At 49.3% G+C, this 17,422-nt stretch overlaps 1 protein-coding gene across 1 annotated transcript in view; it reads right to left on the reverse strand.

The window, feature by feature from the left end:
- Positions 1 to 17,422, reverse strand: part of ALPL (alkaline phosphatase, biomineralization associated) — a 60,051-nt gene that overhangs the window by 16,812 nt on the left and 25,817 nt on the right. Inside the window, exons 5-6 of the mRNA XM_028741443.2 lie at positions 12,578 to 12,752; positions 7,439 to 7,614 (exon numbers count right to left, since the gene is read on the reverse strand). Of these exons, the coding sequence (XP_028597276.2) occupies positions 7,439 to 7,614; positions 12,578 to 12,752 (351 nt within the window). The remainder of the gene's footprint in view (positions 1 to 7,438; positions 7,615 to 12,577; positions 12,753 to 17,422) is intronic.

Consider the following 17,422-nt stretch of genomic DNA (forward strand, 5'->3'; position numbering starts at 1 on the left):
CCAAAATGCCTCTTCACCCAGAGGAATGAATGCCACAGCGAGCGGCCAGCACCGCATTGAAACAGGCCTCTCCTCCCCCTAACTCTCTCCCTTTCTCTCTCTCTTTTTCTCTCCTGCTTCAGCTGGAAATTTTTCGCCCTGGGGGTATATATTTCATTCTGCGTTTGTTAGATTAAAGTCCTCCGAGGAGCGTGGAAAAAGCCCTGTTTCTTCATCCGGAAAATGCCATGCCACCAGGTTCATGGGCACTAGGAAGATCCTGATTGTATATTGATTTCTTTTAAAGGCTGAAGTGTTTAAAAACCCCAAAAGACTCTGCATTATACTGAGTCAGACCCTTCAATGTTGTCTACAGGGACCGGCAGTAGTGGATTCCCCAGGGTTTTAGGCAGGGAAGTTAAGACGAAAGCTTGTGTCTTTAAAAGATGTCTGGCGGTTGCGTCATCAGGTATGGTAGAGGCAAAGGGTACCTCTGAATCAGGCATAGGGAAACTCGGCCCTTCAGATGTTTTGGGACTACAACTCCCATCATCCCTAGCTAACAGGATCAGTGGTCAGGGATGATGAGAGTTGTAGTCCCAAAACATCTGGAGGGCCGAGGTTGCCTATGCCTGCACCTTCCAATCAGCAAGCCCAAAAGGCTCAGTGGTTTAGACCACAGCGTCATTCATGTCCCTGAAACCTCTGAATTACGAGCTGTTGGGGAGCAAAAGTTTAGAGAAAAGGCAAGTCAGAGGCAACAGGAAAGTTTATACAGTGGTACCTCGGGTTAAGTACGGGACGCGGGTGGCACTGTGGGTAAAAGCCTCAGCGCCTAGGGCTTGCCGATCGCATGGTCGGCGGTTCGAATCCCCACGGCGGGGTGCGCTCCCGTTGTTCGGTCCCAGCGCCTGCCAACCTAGCAGTTCGAAAGCACCCTTAAGTGCAAGTAGATAAATAGGGACCGCTTACTAGCGGGAAGGTAAACGGCGTTTCCGTGTGCGGCTCTGGCTCGCCAGATGCAGCTTTGTCACGCTGGCCACGTGACCCGGAAGTGTCTCCAGACAGCGCTGGCCCCCGGCCTCTTGAGTGAGATGAGCGCACAACCCTAGAGTCTGTCAAGACTGGCCCGTACGGGCAGGGGTACCTTTACCTTTACCTCGGGTTAAGTACTTAATTTGTTCCGGAGGTCCGTTCATAACCTGAAACTGTTCTTAACCTGAAGCACCACTCTAGCTAATGGGGCCTCCCGCTGCTGCCGCGCCGCCGGAGCACGATTACTGTTCTCATCTTGAAGCAAAGTTCTTAACCTGAAGCACTATTTCTGGGTTAGCGGAGTCTGTAACCTGAAGCGTATGTAACCCGAGGTACCACTGTACAATTATGAGCGGCACAGAGAACAGCACTAGAACTCGTGGCTATCCAAAGAAGCTGGAAGACTGAAGACCGATGAAAGAAAGAACTTCATGCAGTGTCTGGTTAAACTATGGAACTCCCTGCTGCAGTGATGACCACACAGTAGGATGACTTTAAAAGAGGATTAGACAAATTCATGGAGGAAGAGAAGGCCTTTGACAATGGCAGATCCTGGGGTCTCAAATTTCAGCGGCGCCCTGGGCAACGTCAAAATTTGGCGCCCCCACCCTGCCTCAAGCCTTCCATTCTACATCATAGCTGCAGCACCCCAAAGGCTCCGCACCCAGTGCAACCAAACTGGTCGCATTCCCCTAAATCCACCTCTGGGCGACTATGCTCTGCCTTTCAATGGCTGTCACGTGGAAGAGGGAACAAGCTTGTTTTCTCCTGCTCTGGAGGGTAGGACTCGAACTAATGGCTCCAAAGACTTACATTGGCTCCCAGTATGTTTCCGAGCACAATTCAAAGTGTTGGTGCTGACCTTTAAAGCCCTAAACGGCCTTGGCCCAGTATACCTGAAGGAACGTCTCCACCCCCATCGTTCAGCCCTGACACTGAGGTCCAGCGCCGAGGGCCTTCTGGCGGTTCCCTCATTGCAAGAAGCAAAGCTACAGGGAACCAGGCAGAGGGCCTTCTCGGTAGTGGCGCCCGCCCTGTGGATCGCCCTCCCATCAGATGTCAAAGAGAAAAACAACTACCAGACTTTTAGAAGACATCTGAAGGCAGCCCTGTTTAGGGAAGCTTTTAATGTTTAACAGACTACTGTATTTTAATACTTTGTTGGAAGCCACCCAGAGTGGCTGGGGAAACCCAGCCAGATGGGCGGGGTATAAATTATTATTATTATTATTATTATTATTATTATTATTATTATTATTATTACAAGAAAAGAGATTCTGACTAAGCATACGGCTAAACTTTCTGACAGTTAGAGCTGTTTGGCAGTGGGAACAGTCTCCCTCGGGAGGTTGTGGACTCTGTGGTTTTTAAGATAGCCGTCTATCACAGCTAAGATTCCTGCATTTCAGACCAGACCAGCCACACAAGGCACCAAATGGGTGCCCAGCTACAGCCCATCATCCAGCGCCTCCGCTGCTGCCTGCAGAACCTCCTGTGTGAACATCGGCCCACAGAGACATCAGCATCGCCTCTAGGCGCTGCTGGCCTCATTCCACCACCAGGGGGAGCTGTGTCCTCTCCTGCTGTACCCACTGCCTGAGACAATAGGCACTGATTGTGCTTTTGGGCAAACTGTGCCAGCTGGCAATGGGTGCCCTACTGTGACGATGCAACCGATGCGCTCTGCTACAATGGCCCAGATAAAAGATTAACGCACGGCACCACGGCGCATCTTTCAAGCTTCTCTTCACCCTGAACGCGGAATGCATCTGCAGAGAGGTGCCCTCTGGCCTCCTGGCACTCTCTCGCCCTTGCCAGCTTCCTGCATTTGGGGGAAACGGGCCGGGGAGGTGGGGGCTGCTGGCTGGGTCCTCGAGAGAGTGGGCCTGAATAGCAACAGGGTCTCGTTGCCCAAGTGCCAGGTGCAAGCAGTGACTGGGAAGAGGCCACCCTGCTCACTCGCTTTCTCTCGCCTCTTTGGGTTGCAAGGCAGAGGGCGAGAACAGCTGTTGTGGGAAACAGAGACACAATTCAGGCTCTCTGGTCTGGCATGAAGGAGGAGGAGGAAGGGTCTGCGCTGCCGGAGACTTTCTTGGGTTGCATTCTCAAGGGCCTCCCCTCTCGCCCCCCTCAGAGCTGCCGATTCGCACAACATTTCCACTCGCAGCACTGAAAGCTTTCTTTGAGCTGATCTGCATAGTTAAATCAGCTGCTTGGGAAACGCCAAAAGCTTCTAACCTTGGCCTATCCTTCTCAGCCAGCCAAGAGCCTGACTGCTGTTCCAGGCAAGGAATAGATGAAGTCACCCATTTGGGGTTTTCCTCGTTTTTCCAATCTCTACTTCTCCACATTCTCACACCGCTTTGCAGTTTTTCGTTAACGTCCCCAGGAAATTTTGCCAGTATCCGAATGCAAATTTCTCCTAGGCTACACTTTCCCCCCATGCAATTACCCCTAATGTTTGCCAGCAGGTTTTGGTATGTCCTTTCCACTAATGCATTTCCCTTCAATATAAACTTTTATCCAGCAGGATCATTTGGCATTGCAAAATTCAGAGAAGTGGGGCTTTTGAAGAGCAGCTGAGATTAGGTGTGTTTATTCTTTCGGGAAGTACAGATCCCGAACCAAATTCCTTTCCCATCCCCCTTCCAGATGAAATATCTGTGCAATTGATAAAACAGAGGGCTGTCACCTGATTCCTCAACTTTTGTACAGCCCACCCCTCTGTTCAGCCATCTGTGCCAGAGATTTTAGTGGTGTATCTTCCACAAGAGCAGGGTTCAAGGGCAGAAAGATGATCCTTTATGCACAACCAAGGAAACATTGTGACTCACAGGGAGACAAACTGCTTCTTGGTTTAACTTCCAAGATTTGAAAAGAAAGTTGCAATGCAAGAAGAAGAAGAAGAAGAAGAAGAAGAGGAGGAGGAGGAGGAGGAGGAGGAGGAGGAGGAGGAGGAGGAAGAAGAAGAAGAAGAAGAAGAAGAAGAAGAAGAAGAAGAAGAAGAAGAAGAAGAAGAAGAAGAAAGAACCATATTTGCCTGAAAGAAACAGGAGGTTTTTCTGTGAATGTTGTGGGATGGGTGATTCTGTTTCATTCATAGATAGATCTTTAGATTACCACCCATTTTTCAGCTCATTGCAAGACAGACAGACAGAGAGGTTTTTCTCCCAAGACCCAGCCAAGTCTTTAGATGGTAATTCAGCCCACAATCTCTAATTTAAGGTGTTTCCTTTTAAAAAAGAACGATTTTTGTTGTTGCTGTAAAAGTCCTCATGCCTTAACCGATTTCAATTTGTATATGTCCTATGCACCACGAAGCGTTGAGAGAAAGAAGGCAGGGAGCAGCTTCCCCCCCACACACACACACCCCAAATGAAAGATCTGAGGGGAGCTGGGGGCAGGGATTAAATATTCTGTCAATTTTCCGGTTCCCTGGCTTTCTAAATTTTCCAGTCTTCAATTCAGATCTCCACATCTCCACAGCAATTTGAGCTGTTGCTGTTTCGATCTTTGTGAAAATTCATCAGTATAATCATCATCATCGTAATAAACACAGTTCTGCAAGCAATTTCCCCAGAATATGATGCAGTTTGTTTGTTATTTCCCCCCAAATACAGGCATCGTTGTGCATATTGTTTGGTTGTAGAAGTGCCTTGCAAAATCTGGAGAAGTGTGAATTTTGAAGGACTTCTGTGCTTCAAATATTACTTCGAGAAGTACGCATTAGGGAGCTTCTCATCCATGCGCAAACCAAAAAGGGTGCAAATGTAAGATTCACATCTATTGCTCCACCCACTTATGCACCACTGTCATGTGACCCTGGAAAGGTTTCCCACGAGGTCATGTGACCCCTGAATTCAGCCTGAGGATAACATGGGGTTAGGGAGGCCATTTTTGGTTGCCCTGATCTCCTTGGAACAGGACTGAAAAAAGCAATAAATCCACCCAGAGCTGGATCCTCCCTTTTGTGTCCCTCTCGAATCCACCCACCTTGCTCTCCAAAATAACTGCTTGCTGCCGAAACCAGAGAGCGAGAGTAACGCCCGAGGAAGGGCCGTGGCATTCCACACACGGCACAGTACATTTTGCACAAAGTAGAATAATTATTAGGCTTGCGGCAGAGCCTGAGCTGTTCTGCAGTCCAGGAGACAGTGCTGGGAGCTAAATGGACCACTCATCTCGGGGGGGGGGAGCCTTCTGGGGGGGGTGGCACATGCCAGGGGTGGGGCAAAGCAGGTGGAGCAATTGATGTCAATTTTTCCCTTCGCGCAGTAGGCTAGTTTCCACGCACCCCTCTCTGGCCTTCATTCATGCAGGCAAGAGGCATTATCTGAGTCCAGGGACAGGTACCAGTCAGGCAAAAACATTCAGGGGGAAGACCATTGAGGGGTGGGCCCTGGGGACAGGACTGGGAAAACCCAGCCAGATGGGTGGGGTATAAATAATAAAATTATTATTATTATTATTATTATTATTATTATTATTATTATTATTCCAAGGGCCTAAATTCCTTCATTTGCTGCATTTCCATCCTGTCTTTCCCCCCCAAGGAGCTCCAAGTGGTGTACAGTGGTACCTCTGGTTGTGAACGGGATCCGTTCCGCAGACCCGTTCACAACATGAAAAGCCTGCAACCTGAAGCACCGTATCTGCACAGGTGAGCGGCGTGATTTGGTGCTTTTGCACATGCGTGAAGCGTGATTTAGCGCTACTGTGCATGCGTGAGCAGCGAAACCCGGAAGTAACCCTTTCCAGTACTTCCAGGGCACCGCGGGACGCAACCTGAAAAAACGTAACATGAAGCAAACGTAACATGAGGTATGACTGTATATCGTTCTCCCTCTCCTTGTTTAATCCCCGCAACAGCCATCCTGTGAGGTAGGTTAGGCTGAGAGGCAGGGACTGGCCCAAGGTCTCACCCAGGGAGCTCCACATCTGAGGGGGAAGAGATCAGGATAGTGGAGGGTTCAGAAACCAAGTCTTATGAGGAACGTTTGAGGGAGCTGGGGATGTTTAGCCTGGAGAAGAGGAGACTGAGAGGAGATAAGAGAGCCATCTTCCAATATCTGACAGCTTGCCACATGGAGCAAGTTTGTTGTCTCCTGCTCTGGAGGGTAGGACTCGAACCAGTGGCTTCAAGTTACAAGAAAGGGTCAACTTCCTGGCATTAAGAGCCATTTGACAGTGGCATGGCCTCCCTCGGAAGGTGATGGACTCTCTTTTGCCTTGGAGGTTTTTAAAGCATAGGTTGGACGGCCATCTGCCATGGATGTTTTAGCTGAGATCCCTGCATTGAAGAGGGTTGGACTAGATGACCCCTAGGGGGTCCCATCGAATTCAACAATTCTAGGATTCTATTACTCTAACCCAAACTAAGGTCCAGGGGCCAGGATGCAGCCCATTCGCCTTCTAAATCTGGCCCTCGGACAGTCGGGGAATCAGCATGTTTTTACATGAGTAGAATGTGTCCTTTTATTTCAAATGCATCCCTGGGTTATTTGTGGGGCATAGGAATTCGTTCTTTTTCCCCTCTCCAAAATATAGTCCAGCCCCCCCCCCACAAGGTCTGAGGGACAGTGGGCTGGCCCCTTGCTGAAAATGTTTGCTGACCTTCACTCTAACCACTACATTGGCTCATCAAAGAGAGATAGAATCACCCCAAATACGCTGCGATTTCATTTATATTCCCTGCTTTTTGGTGTCCACAGAATTCTAGAGGGACCCTGAGGATCAGTGCTTTTTTTCTAAAAATTAAAATTAAAAATGTTTAGGTGTGCTCTCATTTTCCTAAAAAGGTAAAGGTAAAGGGACCCCTGACCGTTAGTTCCAGTTGTGGCCGACTCTAGGTTGTGCGCTCATCTCGCTTTATTGGCCGAGGTGTACAGCTTCTGGGTCATGTGGCCAGCATGACTAAGCCACTTCTGGCGAACCAGAGCAGCGCACGGGAACGCCGTTTACCTTCCCACTGGAGCGGTACCTATTTATCTACTTGCGCTTTGACGTGCTTTCGAACTGCTAGGTTGGCAGGATCTGGGACTGAGCAACGGGAGCTCACCCCGTCGCGGGGATTCGAACCGCCGACCTTCTAATCAGCAAACCCTATTTTCCTACTCATTTTCCTACTCATATTGAAATACTGCCCCTCAATGAGGCCAAACTTAGATTCACAAAATGTTTAGGGGTATGTGTACCCCCATGTCCCCCCCCCAAAAAAAAGCACTGCTAAGGATCCAATCCCCTGCAATGCAGGAATATGCAACTCTCCCATATGGGGATCAAACCTGCAACCTTGGAGTTATCAGAACCATGCTCTAACCAACAGAGCTATCCAAGTCCACTCCGCCCTGTCCAATCTTCATTGCCCTTCTTCCCCTCTTATATTAAAACCGCCCCGCAGCTCTTCTCAGCTGCCCGCACTCACCTCAATGTCTGGGATGTTTTCGAAAAGCTGGTGCGCGATGTCTTTGCAGCCTTGCTGGATGGCCTCAGGGGGCATCTCGTTGTCGGAGTACCAGTCCCGGTCGGCAGAGTGCGCATAGGCCGCGCTCGGCGTGGCATGGTTGACCCGCGTTGTCGTGACGATGCCCACGGATTTGCCTGGGACCAGAGAAGCGAAGGAGTCAGAGAAGTCAAGGCAAAGATGCGCACTTCATCCCGGAGGCCTGGAGGCCAAGGCTTTCCAAGGCCGACGGCATGAACTTTGGCAAAACTCAGCAGGGACAGAAGCTGCGTGCCGCTGGCAGCAACCTGGGGGATGCTTTAGAGCCAAGCACAAAAAAAAATACCTTCTGGGCGAGACGCCACCAAACTCCCTCCCCTCTTCTCCCAAGCTAAATGACCCCTCTCACATCTTGGGCATGCAGCGGGGTCAAACCGTGCTGCTGAAAACACATTATTCTGTCTATCGACACAGCCGGTTAAACATTGTTCCGCTCTGCGGAGTTAATCATCTGGCCGAAAGTGATTTTTGGCTCTCCTCGCCTGTCCCTCGGAGCCCACGGAGGACAAGCAGAACAACTGCGCTCTGTGTCTCCTCCAGATCATCCCTTCGCTTTTCGCACTTCCTTCCTTCTCCCCCACCGTCTCCCTGCACCAGCCCCAAGGGGGCACCATGGATAAAGGCAAGGCCAGGCACAAGCCTCCTTTGTAATTGGAGCAGGGGGCACACACCCCCTTCGAGGGGGAACCCGAGGGTTTATTTTTAATCGTGGTTTCCAGCTGATCCATGGAAAGAGGCGCTCTGTTTGGCATCGCTTTATAAAAAAGAGAAAGAGAGAAAAAGTGGGCAGAGAGGTTCCGAGTGTGGGCACCTGCAAATGTCAGGCTTTGATCTGATTTTGTTCCAGCTCACACCCCAAAAATCACAGTGTGGACACCGAGGCCACTCAAACCAGCTGGGCCATGAAAGGACAGCGATCAAACAGGTTCCTCTTCAGACATTTAACTATGTCTAAAACGTTTGATTGGTTGTTGTTTTTTAGCGTCAACAGAATGCATTTTTCAAAAGCAATGTTTTCTTGGCATTTTCCATCTGTTTATTCATTTAAAAAAACAACAACAACAGGAAGGATCAGAGCCTTTGGCTCCTGCAAAACATTTCAGCGGCGACGATAAAGAGGGCCGCTTCTTTGAGCAGCGTGACTTAGCGCTTCCCGTTTTATAAATATCCTGGTGGAATTTTTCTCATATATGTATAATCACACAAATTTTCTATCACGAACAGATGTAACACGGAGGTTGCAGGTTCGATCCCCGCATGGGTCTCCAGCTGGGTTTTCTTAACTACAACTCCCATCATTCCTAGCTAGCAAGACCACCGGTCAGGGGTGATGGGAACTGTAGTCCGAAAACAGCTAGAGACCCAAGTTCGGGAAACACTGATAGATGATCGTCAGGGTCCCTTCCAACTCTATGATTCTATGTTCAGACCTTGTGCTACACTCATTTCAGGCCGGAGATGTTCCCAGCCTCACCTGAAGAGGCCATGGGTCGCTCCAGGGTCCTCCTGTATCTGCTCAGCTGCTCCTGGTACTTACCAGGGGATGCAGTCCAGGGGTGCTGGAAGCTGCCTTAGACTGTTATAATAAAGATAATAATATAATAATAATAATATAATAAGCTGGACCATAAAGCTGGACCATAAAGAAGGCTGATCGCCGAAGAATTGATGCTTCTGAATTATGGTGCTGGAGGAGACTCTTGAGAGTCCCATGGACTGCAAGAAGATCAAACCTCTCCATTCTGAAGGAAATCAGCCCTGAGTGCTCACTGGAAGGACAGATCCTGAAGCTGAGGTTCCAATACTTTGGCCACCTCATGAGAAGTGAAGACTCCCTGGAAAAGACCCTGATGTTGGGGAAGATGGAGGACGCAAGGAGAAGGGGACAACAGAGGACGAGATGGTTGGACAGTGTTCTCGAAGCTACCAGCATGAGTTTGACCAAACTGCGGGAGGCAGTGGAAGACAGGAGTGCCTGGCGTGCTCTGGTCCAGGGGGTCACGAAGAGTCGGACACGACTAAACGACTAAACAACAACAATAATAATTTATTATTTATACCCCGCCCATCTGGCTGGGTTTCCCCAGCCACTCTGGGTGGCTCCCAACACAATATTAAAATACAACAACCTATTAAACATTAAAAGCTTCCCTAAAGAGGGCTGCCTTCAGATGTCTTCTAAAAGTCTGGTAGTTGTTTTTCTCTTTGACATCTGGTGGGAGGGAATTCCAAAGGGTGGGTGCCACTACCAAGAAGGCCCTCTTCCTGGTTCCCTGTTGGGGGAACTGCCAGAAGGCCTTCGGCACTGGACCTCAGTGTCCGGGCAGAACGATGGTGGTGGAGACGCTTCTTCCTGTTAAGAATGTAAGGGGAGCCTGGCTGCTAGATCTAGCCAATGGCTCATGTAGTCCAGTGTGCTGATCCCAGAGGGATCACCCAGATGCCCCAAGGAGAAACCAGCAAACAGGACCCAACTGAGCACAAGAGCCCTCTCTCCCTCCTGTGGTTTCCAGTAGAAACTGGTATTTGGAAGCACAGCTGCCTCCAAGCACAAAGGCAAAGCTTAGCCATCCTGGTTAAAGTAAAGTAAAGGTAAAGGGACCCCTGACCATTAGGTCCAGTCGTGACCGACTCTGGGGTTGCGGCGCTCATCTTGCTTTATTGGCCGAGGGAGCCGGTGTACAGCTTCCACGTCATGTGGCCAGCATGACTAAGCTGCTTCTGGCGAACCAGAGCTTTCGAACTGCTAGGTTGGCAGGAGCAGGGACCGAGTAACGGGAGCTCACCCCATCGCGGGGATTCGAACCACCGACCTTCTGATTGGCAAGCCCTAGGCTCTGTGGTTTAACCCACAGCGCCACCTGCTAGTAGCAACCAGATAGCCATTTCCAGCCCTATCAAGCAATTTTAGGGATTAAACCAGGTACCTTCCATGTGAAAATCGATGTGCCAGTGGGCTTTTAATACAGCCCTTCTCTCCAATGCTGCGAAAACTCAGACACTAATATTCTGATTTGCTTGAGTATCAAACCAGTCTCAAGTCCAGCTCTTGTCCCGGACAATGCAGTTATTGTGGTTAAAGTATTCTGACACCCTTCCAGAAAGCTATCTGCGATCTGCTACTAAGTGAAGTTTTAAGAGGAAACTTTTGCTTGGTGGTTAAAAAAAAGCCCACCTATTTTCACACGAGAATGAGAGCAAAACTGAACGCTCAGCTCTGGATCTGGAACGACCCGCAAATAAAAATGCTTCCCCCATGTAGAAAAGTGGAAAATTCCAGCACCGTTTCACTGAAGCCCCATATTGAAGAAATGGATTTTAAAAAAAATATTGATAAAAGCCAGGCCTTGTCTTAAAAGCGCAGATAACAGCGAAGCCTAAGCTGCCATCTTCTGTACCCTTGGGAATAAGCCACATTTAATTTGGAGGTACTTGCTCTTGATTGTGCTGTTAACGGAATAATAAGCAAGCATTTATCTCTCAAAGCCCACGGTTTTCAAAATGCCTTATCAACCAGCGAGCTTTACTCTTGCTGCAGCATTTTGAATTGTTGTGACCTGCCCTGGGGCCTTAGGGTGAAGGGTGAGTAATAAACCAAATTTATTATTAGGACGTCCACAGGGGTGGGGAAGCCTTAGATCACCAGATGTGATCTTCCAGGCCTCTTTATGGAGACTGTGAGCTGTGCCCCTCCTCCTACTGAGCTACGGTCCTTCCTTTAAAAAAAAAATCAAAATTCTACTCCTCATGGTTCAGAAGGAAGGGCTGGCTTAACCAGGAACACATAACCTCCAACATTTCTCCGATCGAAATAGGGACATCCTATGCCATAATAGGGACGTGGGTGGCGTTGTGGGTTAAACCACAGAGCCTAGGGCTTGCCGATCAGAAGGTCGGCGATTCGAATCCCCACGACGGGGTGAGCTCCCGTTGCTCGGTCCCTGCTCCTGCCAACCTAGCAGTTTGAAAGCACGTCAAAGTGCAAGTAGATAAATAGGTACCGCTCCAGCGGGAAGGTAAATGGCGTTTCCGTGCGCTGCTCTGGTTTGCCAGAAGCGGCTTAGTCATGCTGGCCACATGACCCGGAAGCTGTACGCCGGCTCCCTCGGCCAATAAAGCGAGATGAGAGCCGCAACGCCAGAGTCGGCCATGACTGGACATAATGGTCAGGGGTCCCTTTATCTTTATGCCGTAATAACAATGATATTTATATGTCATCCATCTAACTGGGTTGTCCCAGCCACTCTGGGAGGCTTCCAACATATATAAAAACATGATAAAACTTTAAACATTAAAAATAACTTCCCTATACAGGGCTGTCTTCTGAAGATTGTACGGTCGTACCTTGGTTGACGAACACCTTGCAACTCAAACGTTTTAGCTCCCGAACACGTGAGTGTTCCGGTTTGTGAACGTACTTTGGAACCCGAACGTCTGACATGGCTTCCAGTTGGCTGCAGGAGCCTTGGTTTCCGAACGTTTTGGAAGTCGAACGGACTTCCGGAACGGATTCCGTTCGACTTCCAAGGTACCACTGTATAGTTACTTATCTCCTTGGCTCAGGGTCGTGTAACTCCATACCCGCCAACATTTCTCTGATGAAAATAGGGACGTCCTAAGGAAAAGTGGGACATTCCAGGATCAAATTAGAAACCGGGACGGCTTCTGTAAATCCGGGACTGTCCCTGGAAAATCCCAGACTTGGAGAGTCTGGGAACATAGGAAGCTGCCTTGGAACAAGTCAGGCCACTGACTCATCTGGATCAGTTTCTCTGACATTGAAAAGCAGCTGCTCTCTGGGATTCTAGCCCCCCCGAGATTGAACCTGCAACCTTCTGCCTGCAAAACAGAGGCTCTGTCCCTGAGCTACATCCCTGCCTCCAGAAAAGCACCAGTAACTTTTCACTTTTGCATTCAGAGGGCACACAAACAAGGTTGCTTCCAAACAGCAAGTGGCTTTAAAATAAATAAATAACTTTCCACCCAACTCTGGCAGTAAAAGTTATCTGTTGGAAGGAGCCACTGGACACCCCCTGATTTTGGACCCATTGTCCCACTCACCTGCCGCCTTTGCCCATTTGAGGATAGAGGTCACCTCGTTCCCCGCCGTGGTGTTGCACTGGGACCTCGTCACAGCCGCGCTGACCCCCAGCGTCCCCTCGTTGGCCTTCACCCCACACAGGTAAGCCGTGGCTGTGCCCGCGCTATCTGGGACCTGCGCGTTGGTGTTGTACGTCTGCGGAGAGCAATGGCAGAAGGGCAGTTTGATAGCATGAAGTGTAAGTAGATAAATAGGTACTGCTCCGGCGGGAAGGTAAACGGCGTTTCCGTGCGTTGCTCTGGTTCGCCAGAAGCGGCTTAGTCATGACCCGGAAGCTGTATGCTGGCTCCCTCGGCCAATAAAGTGAGATGAGCGCCGCAACCCCAAAGTCGGCCACGACTGGACCTAATGGTCAGGAGTCCCTTTACCTTTACAGCGGCCGCATAAACCCGTTCCGCATTTGTAAAAATGAAAAGTAAAAAAAGTGCACTTTGGAACTCCCTGCCCCTTGATATCAAGTGGGTGCCTTTGCTGTGCTCTTTTTGGCGCTTGCTAAAAACATTTTTGTTTAGACGAGCCCACCCAGACGTTTAGAAAGTTGACGCAAGTTTTAATCTGTTTTTTTAGCCAATCGTTATTTGAACTCTTCAAAAGCTTTAAATGATTGTTGTTGGTTTTTCTTATGGATGAGTTTATCCTTCCAACTGCTTTGAGGAGGGCTTAAAATCAAGTAATTGTTGCCTAATGAAATAATAATAATAATAATAAAGAGTTTGAACTCTTTATTCTCCCCCCATCCATTTCTCCTGCTGCCGCTGCCCAAGCTGTGAGCTAATCCCTGAGAGAAAGCCTGAAATAAGACTCTGAGGCAGGGTCAGCCCCATAGGCAGCCCTTCCCCATTGCACGGCAGTAAAGCCCACTGACATCCTTGGGCCCCCCCCCCCCAGAGCTTCTGTAATGTAATATTATTATTATTATTATTATTATTATTATTATTATTATTATTATTATTATTTTCATTTATACCCTGGCTTTTTCCCTGACAGGAACTCAAGGTGGCTGACAGCTAAAAAGTAGAGACAGCTAAAACATCGAGGTGGGGAGAGAGCACTCATTAAAAAAACAATTAAACATAAGTAGAATTAAACATATATATTTAATAATTTTGTTTGTTTGTTTGTTTGTACCCCGCCCATCTGACTGGGTTGCCCCAGCCACTCTGGGCGGCTTCCAACATATATAAAAACATAATAAAACATTACACACGAGTTAAACATACATTATAACTCACTAAAACATTTTTAAAAAATACCCAGCACTGTCAAATAGAGGGGAAAAGACCAATTTGTTAGGAGAAAAGACCAAAAAAAAAACAATTGAATAGAATGCAGGTCGGATGTTTGTTGCCTCAGTCCTCACAGTGGTGGCAGCCCAGTTAAAAATGTCGTAGAGCAAATTAAAAATACCTGAGGAATTGAAGCAACCTCAGCTTGTTTGCTGGGCTGGGGTGCGAAGCTGCCTAGAGCGCTGGGGTGGAATATGGGTGCAAACAAGCTCTATAGGCAGGGGAGGAATCTGCACCCGTGCCATATAAGGGGCGTGCGGGAGACCTGCGGCACATTGACCTAGTTTTATGTGGCCCCGGCCTAATTTCAAAATCCCTCTGCAACAATCAGTACAGCCCTTTGTGGCAGCAGCAATGCACATCGTTCCCCTGACAGCCTGGGGAGATGGAGAGAGGGGAGTGATGGAGGGGGGAAAGTTGGTGACAGAAAGGGAAAGGGAAATGGGTGGGAGGGAGAGAGAGAGGGGAGGAAGGAAGGAAGGAAGGAAGGAAGGAAGGAAGGAAGGAAGGAAGGAAGGAAGAAGGAAGGAAGGAAGGAAGGAAGATAGATATAAATTGATAGCTGATCAATAGATTGAAAGATCAATACATGTAGATGGAAAAACTTTGGCAGGATTTGAGTACAGTCATACCTCGGGTTGAATGCGCTTCAGGTTGAGCGCGTTTGAGTTGCGCTCCGTGGCAACCCGGAAGTAATGGAGTGTGTTACCTCCAGGTTTTGCTGCTTGCGCATGCGCAGACACTCAAAATGACATCACGCGCATGCGCAGAAGCGGCAAAATACGTTTGCTTCTAGATGCGAACGGGGCTCCGGAACAGATCCCGTTCGTATCCAGGGGTACCACTGTATTGCTTGTAACGTACAAAAAAACTTGAATTACCTTTTTTTTTTTAACGCATTAGAGAAAATAAGATAAGCAGAAGAAAGAAAGATTTATAATGGTGTCAGGGGCTCAGGAGCAGAGGCACAGGAAAGGGAGGAAATAGAGAGCGAGGGGGAGGAATCCGAAGGAAATGTTAGCGATGACAGCGGTCCGAGGTCTCTGAGTCTTTCCAGCGAATCGGAAGATTCACAGAAAGGGGCTCCGATGGTCAGAGCAAGGGGGGTGCCTAGGGGGACACCCCAGGAAGAAGGGGCCAGAGGGGACTCAGAGAGCAGCAGTTGGAAATCAGGACCAGCTTCCCCACCAGAGCGCAGTAGGGGGGAGGAGTCCCAGGTATCGGGATCAGGAGGCTCACCGCCAGCGGGAGGAGAGGAGTCAGGATTGGCCACGCCTCCATCGGAGAGCGAGGAAACGGTCAAGAGGAAGGTTGAAGGCTGGGCGCGCGCGCCAAGTTCAAATGTACAGGAGGGCGGCGCAGTTGGCAGCCCGGATAGGGAGCCAGGTCCCAAATCCCGCCGAAAGGAGGGAGAGGAGTCAGGGGGGTCCGCGTCAGCGTCAGAAGAGTCCAGAAAGGAGGGGACCCCGGGGGGCAGAAGGACCCAGAGGAGAAAGGAGAGACGGAAGAGGTGGAGTAAGGTTAGAGTCTTAAACTGGTGTACAGGGGGTGGAGACTCAGATGGAGCTTCGCCGGTCTAGCTTCTAAGACGTAGAGCTGCGCGCTGCGGCTTGAAAATGGAAACTGTACTTCAATAAAGACTTTTGTACATTACTACCGGCTAGCGTTGGTCCTCTGTGAGCTGGGACCTGGAGGCAGCTCTGACAAATGGTAACCATGGAAAGGCATAGGGAAGTCAAGGGATTCAGAGAATCCTAATTGAAGAAGTGAATGATGTGTTTGAATTTAAATTTGTTATGTAAAACTTAATTCAAAAATATATTTAAAAAAAGAAAAAGGAAGATCAATAGATGGGTAGTGTCAGAGAACTGCCTTCAGCTCAGAGGCGAGAGGTGGAAGGGCAGTTGTGTTACAGGGAGCCTCCGAAGATCTTGCGACGCAGTTCTTCCTCTGGCGAGGAGGGAAGCCCCGCCTCCAGTGGGGAAGGGGCGCAGGGACCAGGAGATGCTAGGGAGAGCCTCAACCCCAAGCCTGAGCAAAGCGGAGGGGAGGCAAGTCCCCCTTTGCCAGCACCCACTCTGCGCAGGGAAGGGAGGAGAAGGTTGGGGGTCACACGACTGTTATGCTGGGGAAGGTATAAGGACCGCCCACTCCCAGATTCTGCCAGCGACTGAGCAGACATGGACTTGCGACGCTCTGCACTGTAAATACAGTGGTACCTCGGGTTACATACGCTTCAGGTTACATACACTTCAGGTTACAGACTCTGCTAACCCAGAAATAGTGCTTCAGGTTAAGAACTTTGCTTCAGGATGAGAACAGAAATCATGCTCTGGCGGTGTGGCGGCAGCGGGAGGCCCCATTAGCTAAAGTGTTGCTTCAGGTTAAGAACAGTTTCAGGTTAAGTACGGACCTCCGGAACGAATTAAGTACTTAACCCGAGGTACCACTGTAATTTGTACAGATAGTAAAGCCTGGAAAAGACAGGTTGGAGTCTTGCCTGTTTGCTCTCTAGCAACCACACCAGCACCTGACAGGTAGATCAACAGATAGATGGAAAGAAAGAGGTTGGCCGAAAAAGAGAAAGAAAAAGGGGGTGACAGAGAGAAAGGAGGGTAGCAAAAACTGTGTGAGAGAGTCTTCTGGTGGCCCCTGACAAATTATCCCTTGGAGGCCTGCCCATATGAAGTTTGGACTTTCCCCCACTTGGCCCAGAGCAGGCTGAGGATGACAAAAACAAGTTGACCGGACGGAGCATCTTACTTGGGGGGCCTTTTTAAACTTCCTGAATAAGAAAATGAAGATAACTGGTGATGATCAGGGGGTGGGTGGGGGGAAATAAACAGAGTTTCTTGAGTCTGGGAGGAAGAATGCCGTCCAGCCTCTCAGAACACTGGAACGCAGCGTTCGTCCAGGAAAACATATTGACTCTGGGTCTGTGCAAACAGAATGTTTTCTTGATGCAGCCCACAAATTCGCTGAAGGGGCTCCTTGCTGCAGGTGGTTGGGACGGTCCCTTAGCGGGGGGCTGTGGAAAGGGCCCAGTTGTGAGATCCTGGGCACGCTCGCTCAGAAGTAGGTCCTGTTGTGATCCACGAGGCTCTCTCCCTAATAAGCGTGTTTTAGGGGACCACAGCATCTAGCTGCTGGCACTGGTACTGTAGCTTACTTTAGGAAGCTGATGGGTCAGCACCTCTGGCTAATCTCGCTCAGTATTGCCTGCACAGACTGGCAGGGGTTATATCCCTACCTTGTTTTCTTCTTTAATGCTCACAAATTACTTGAGAATCCCATTAAGACCATAAAAAGAGCCTGGAATAGCACCGGCGCAGGGAATCCTGTGCAATTTCTTCTTGTGTTTCTTCTTTTTTTTTAAGAAGAACTCGCGGCCGGTTGACCCAGAGTCACCCCGCCAGGGCACAAGGGGTGGTCTACCAAACATGTGAATGCATCCGCCACAAGACGGGCCAAAACAGAAGGTGCCTTGCGCTGCCAGATTCCAAGCTGGGGCTGGGAGAA

The sequence above is a fragment of the Podarcis muralis genome, chromosome 7 (assembly GCF_964188315.1).
Source record: "Podarcis muralis chromosome 7, rPodMur119.hap1.1, whole genome shotgun sequence".
Lineage (NCBI taxonomy): Eukaryota > Metazoa > Chordata > Lepidosauria > Squamata > Lacertidae > Podarcis > Podarcis muralis.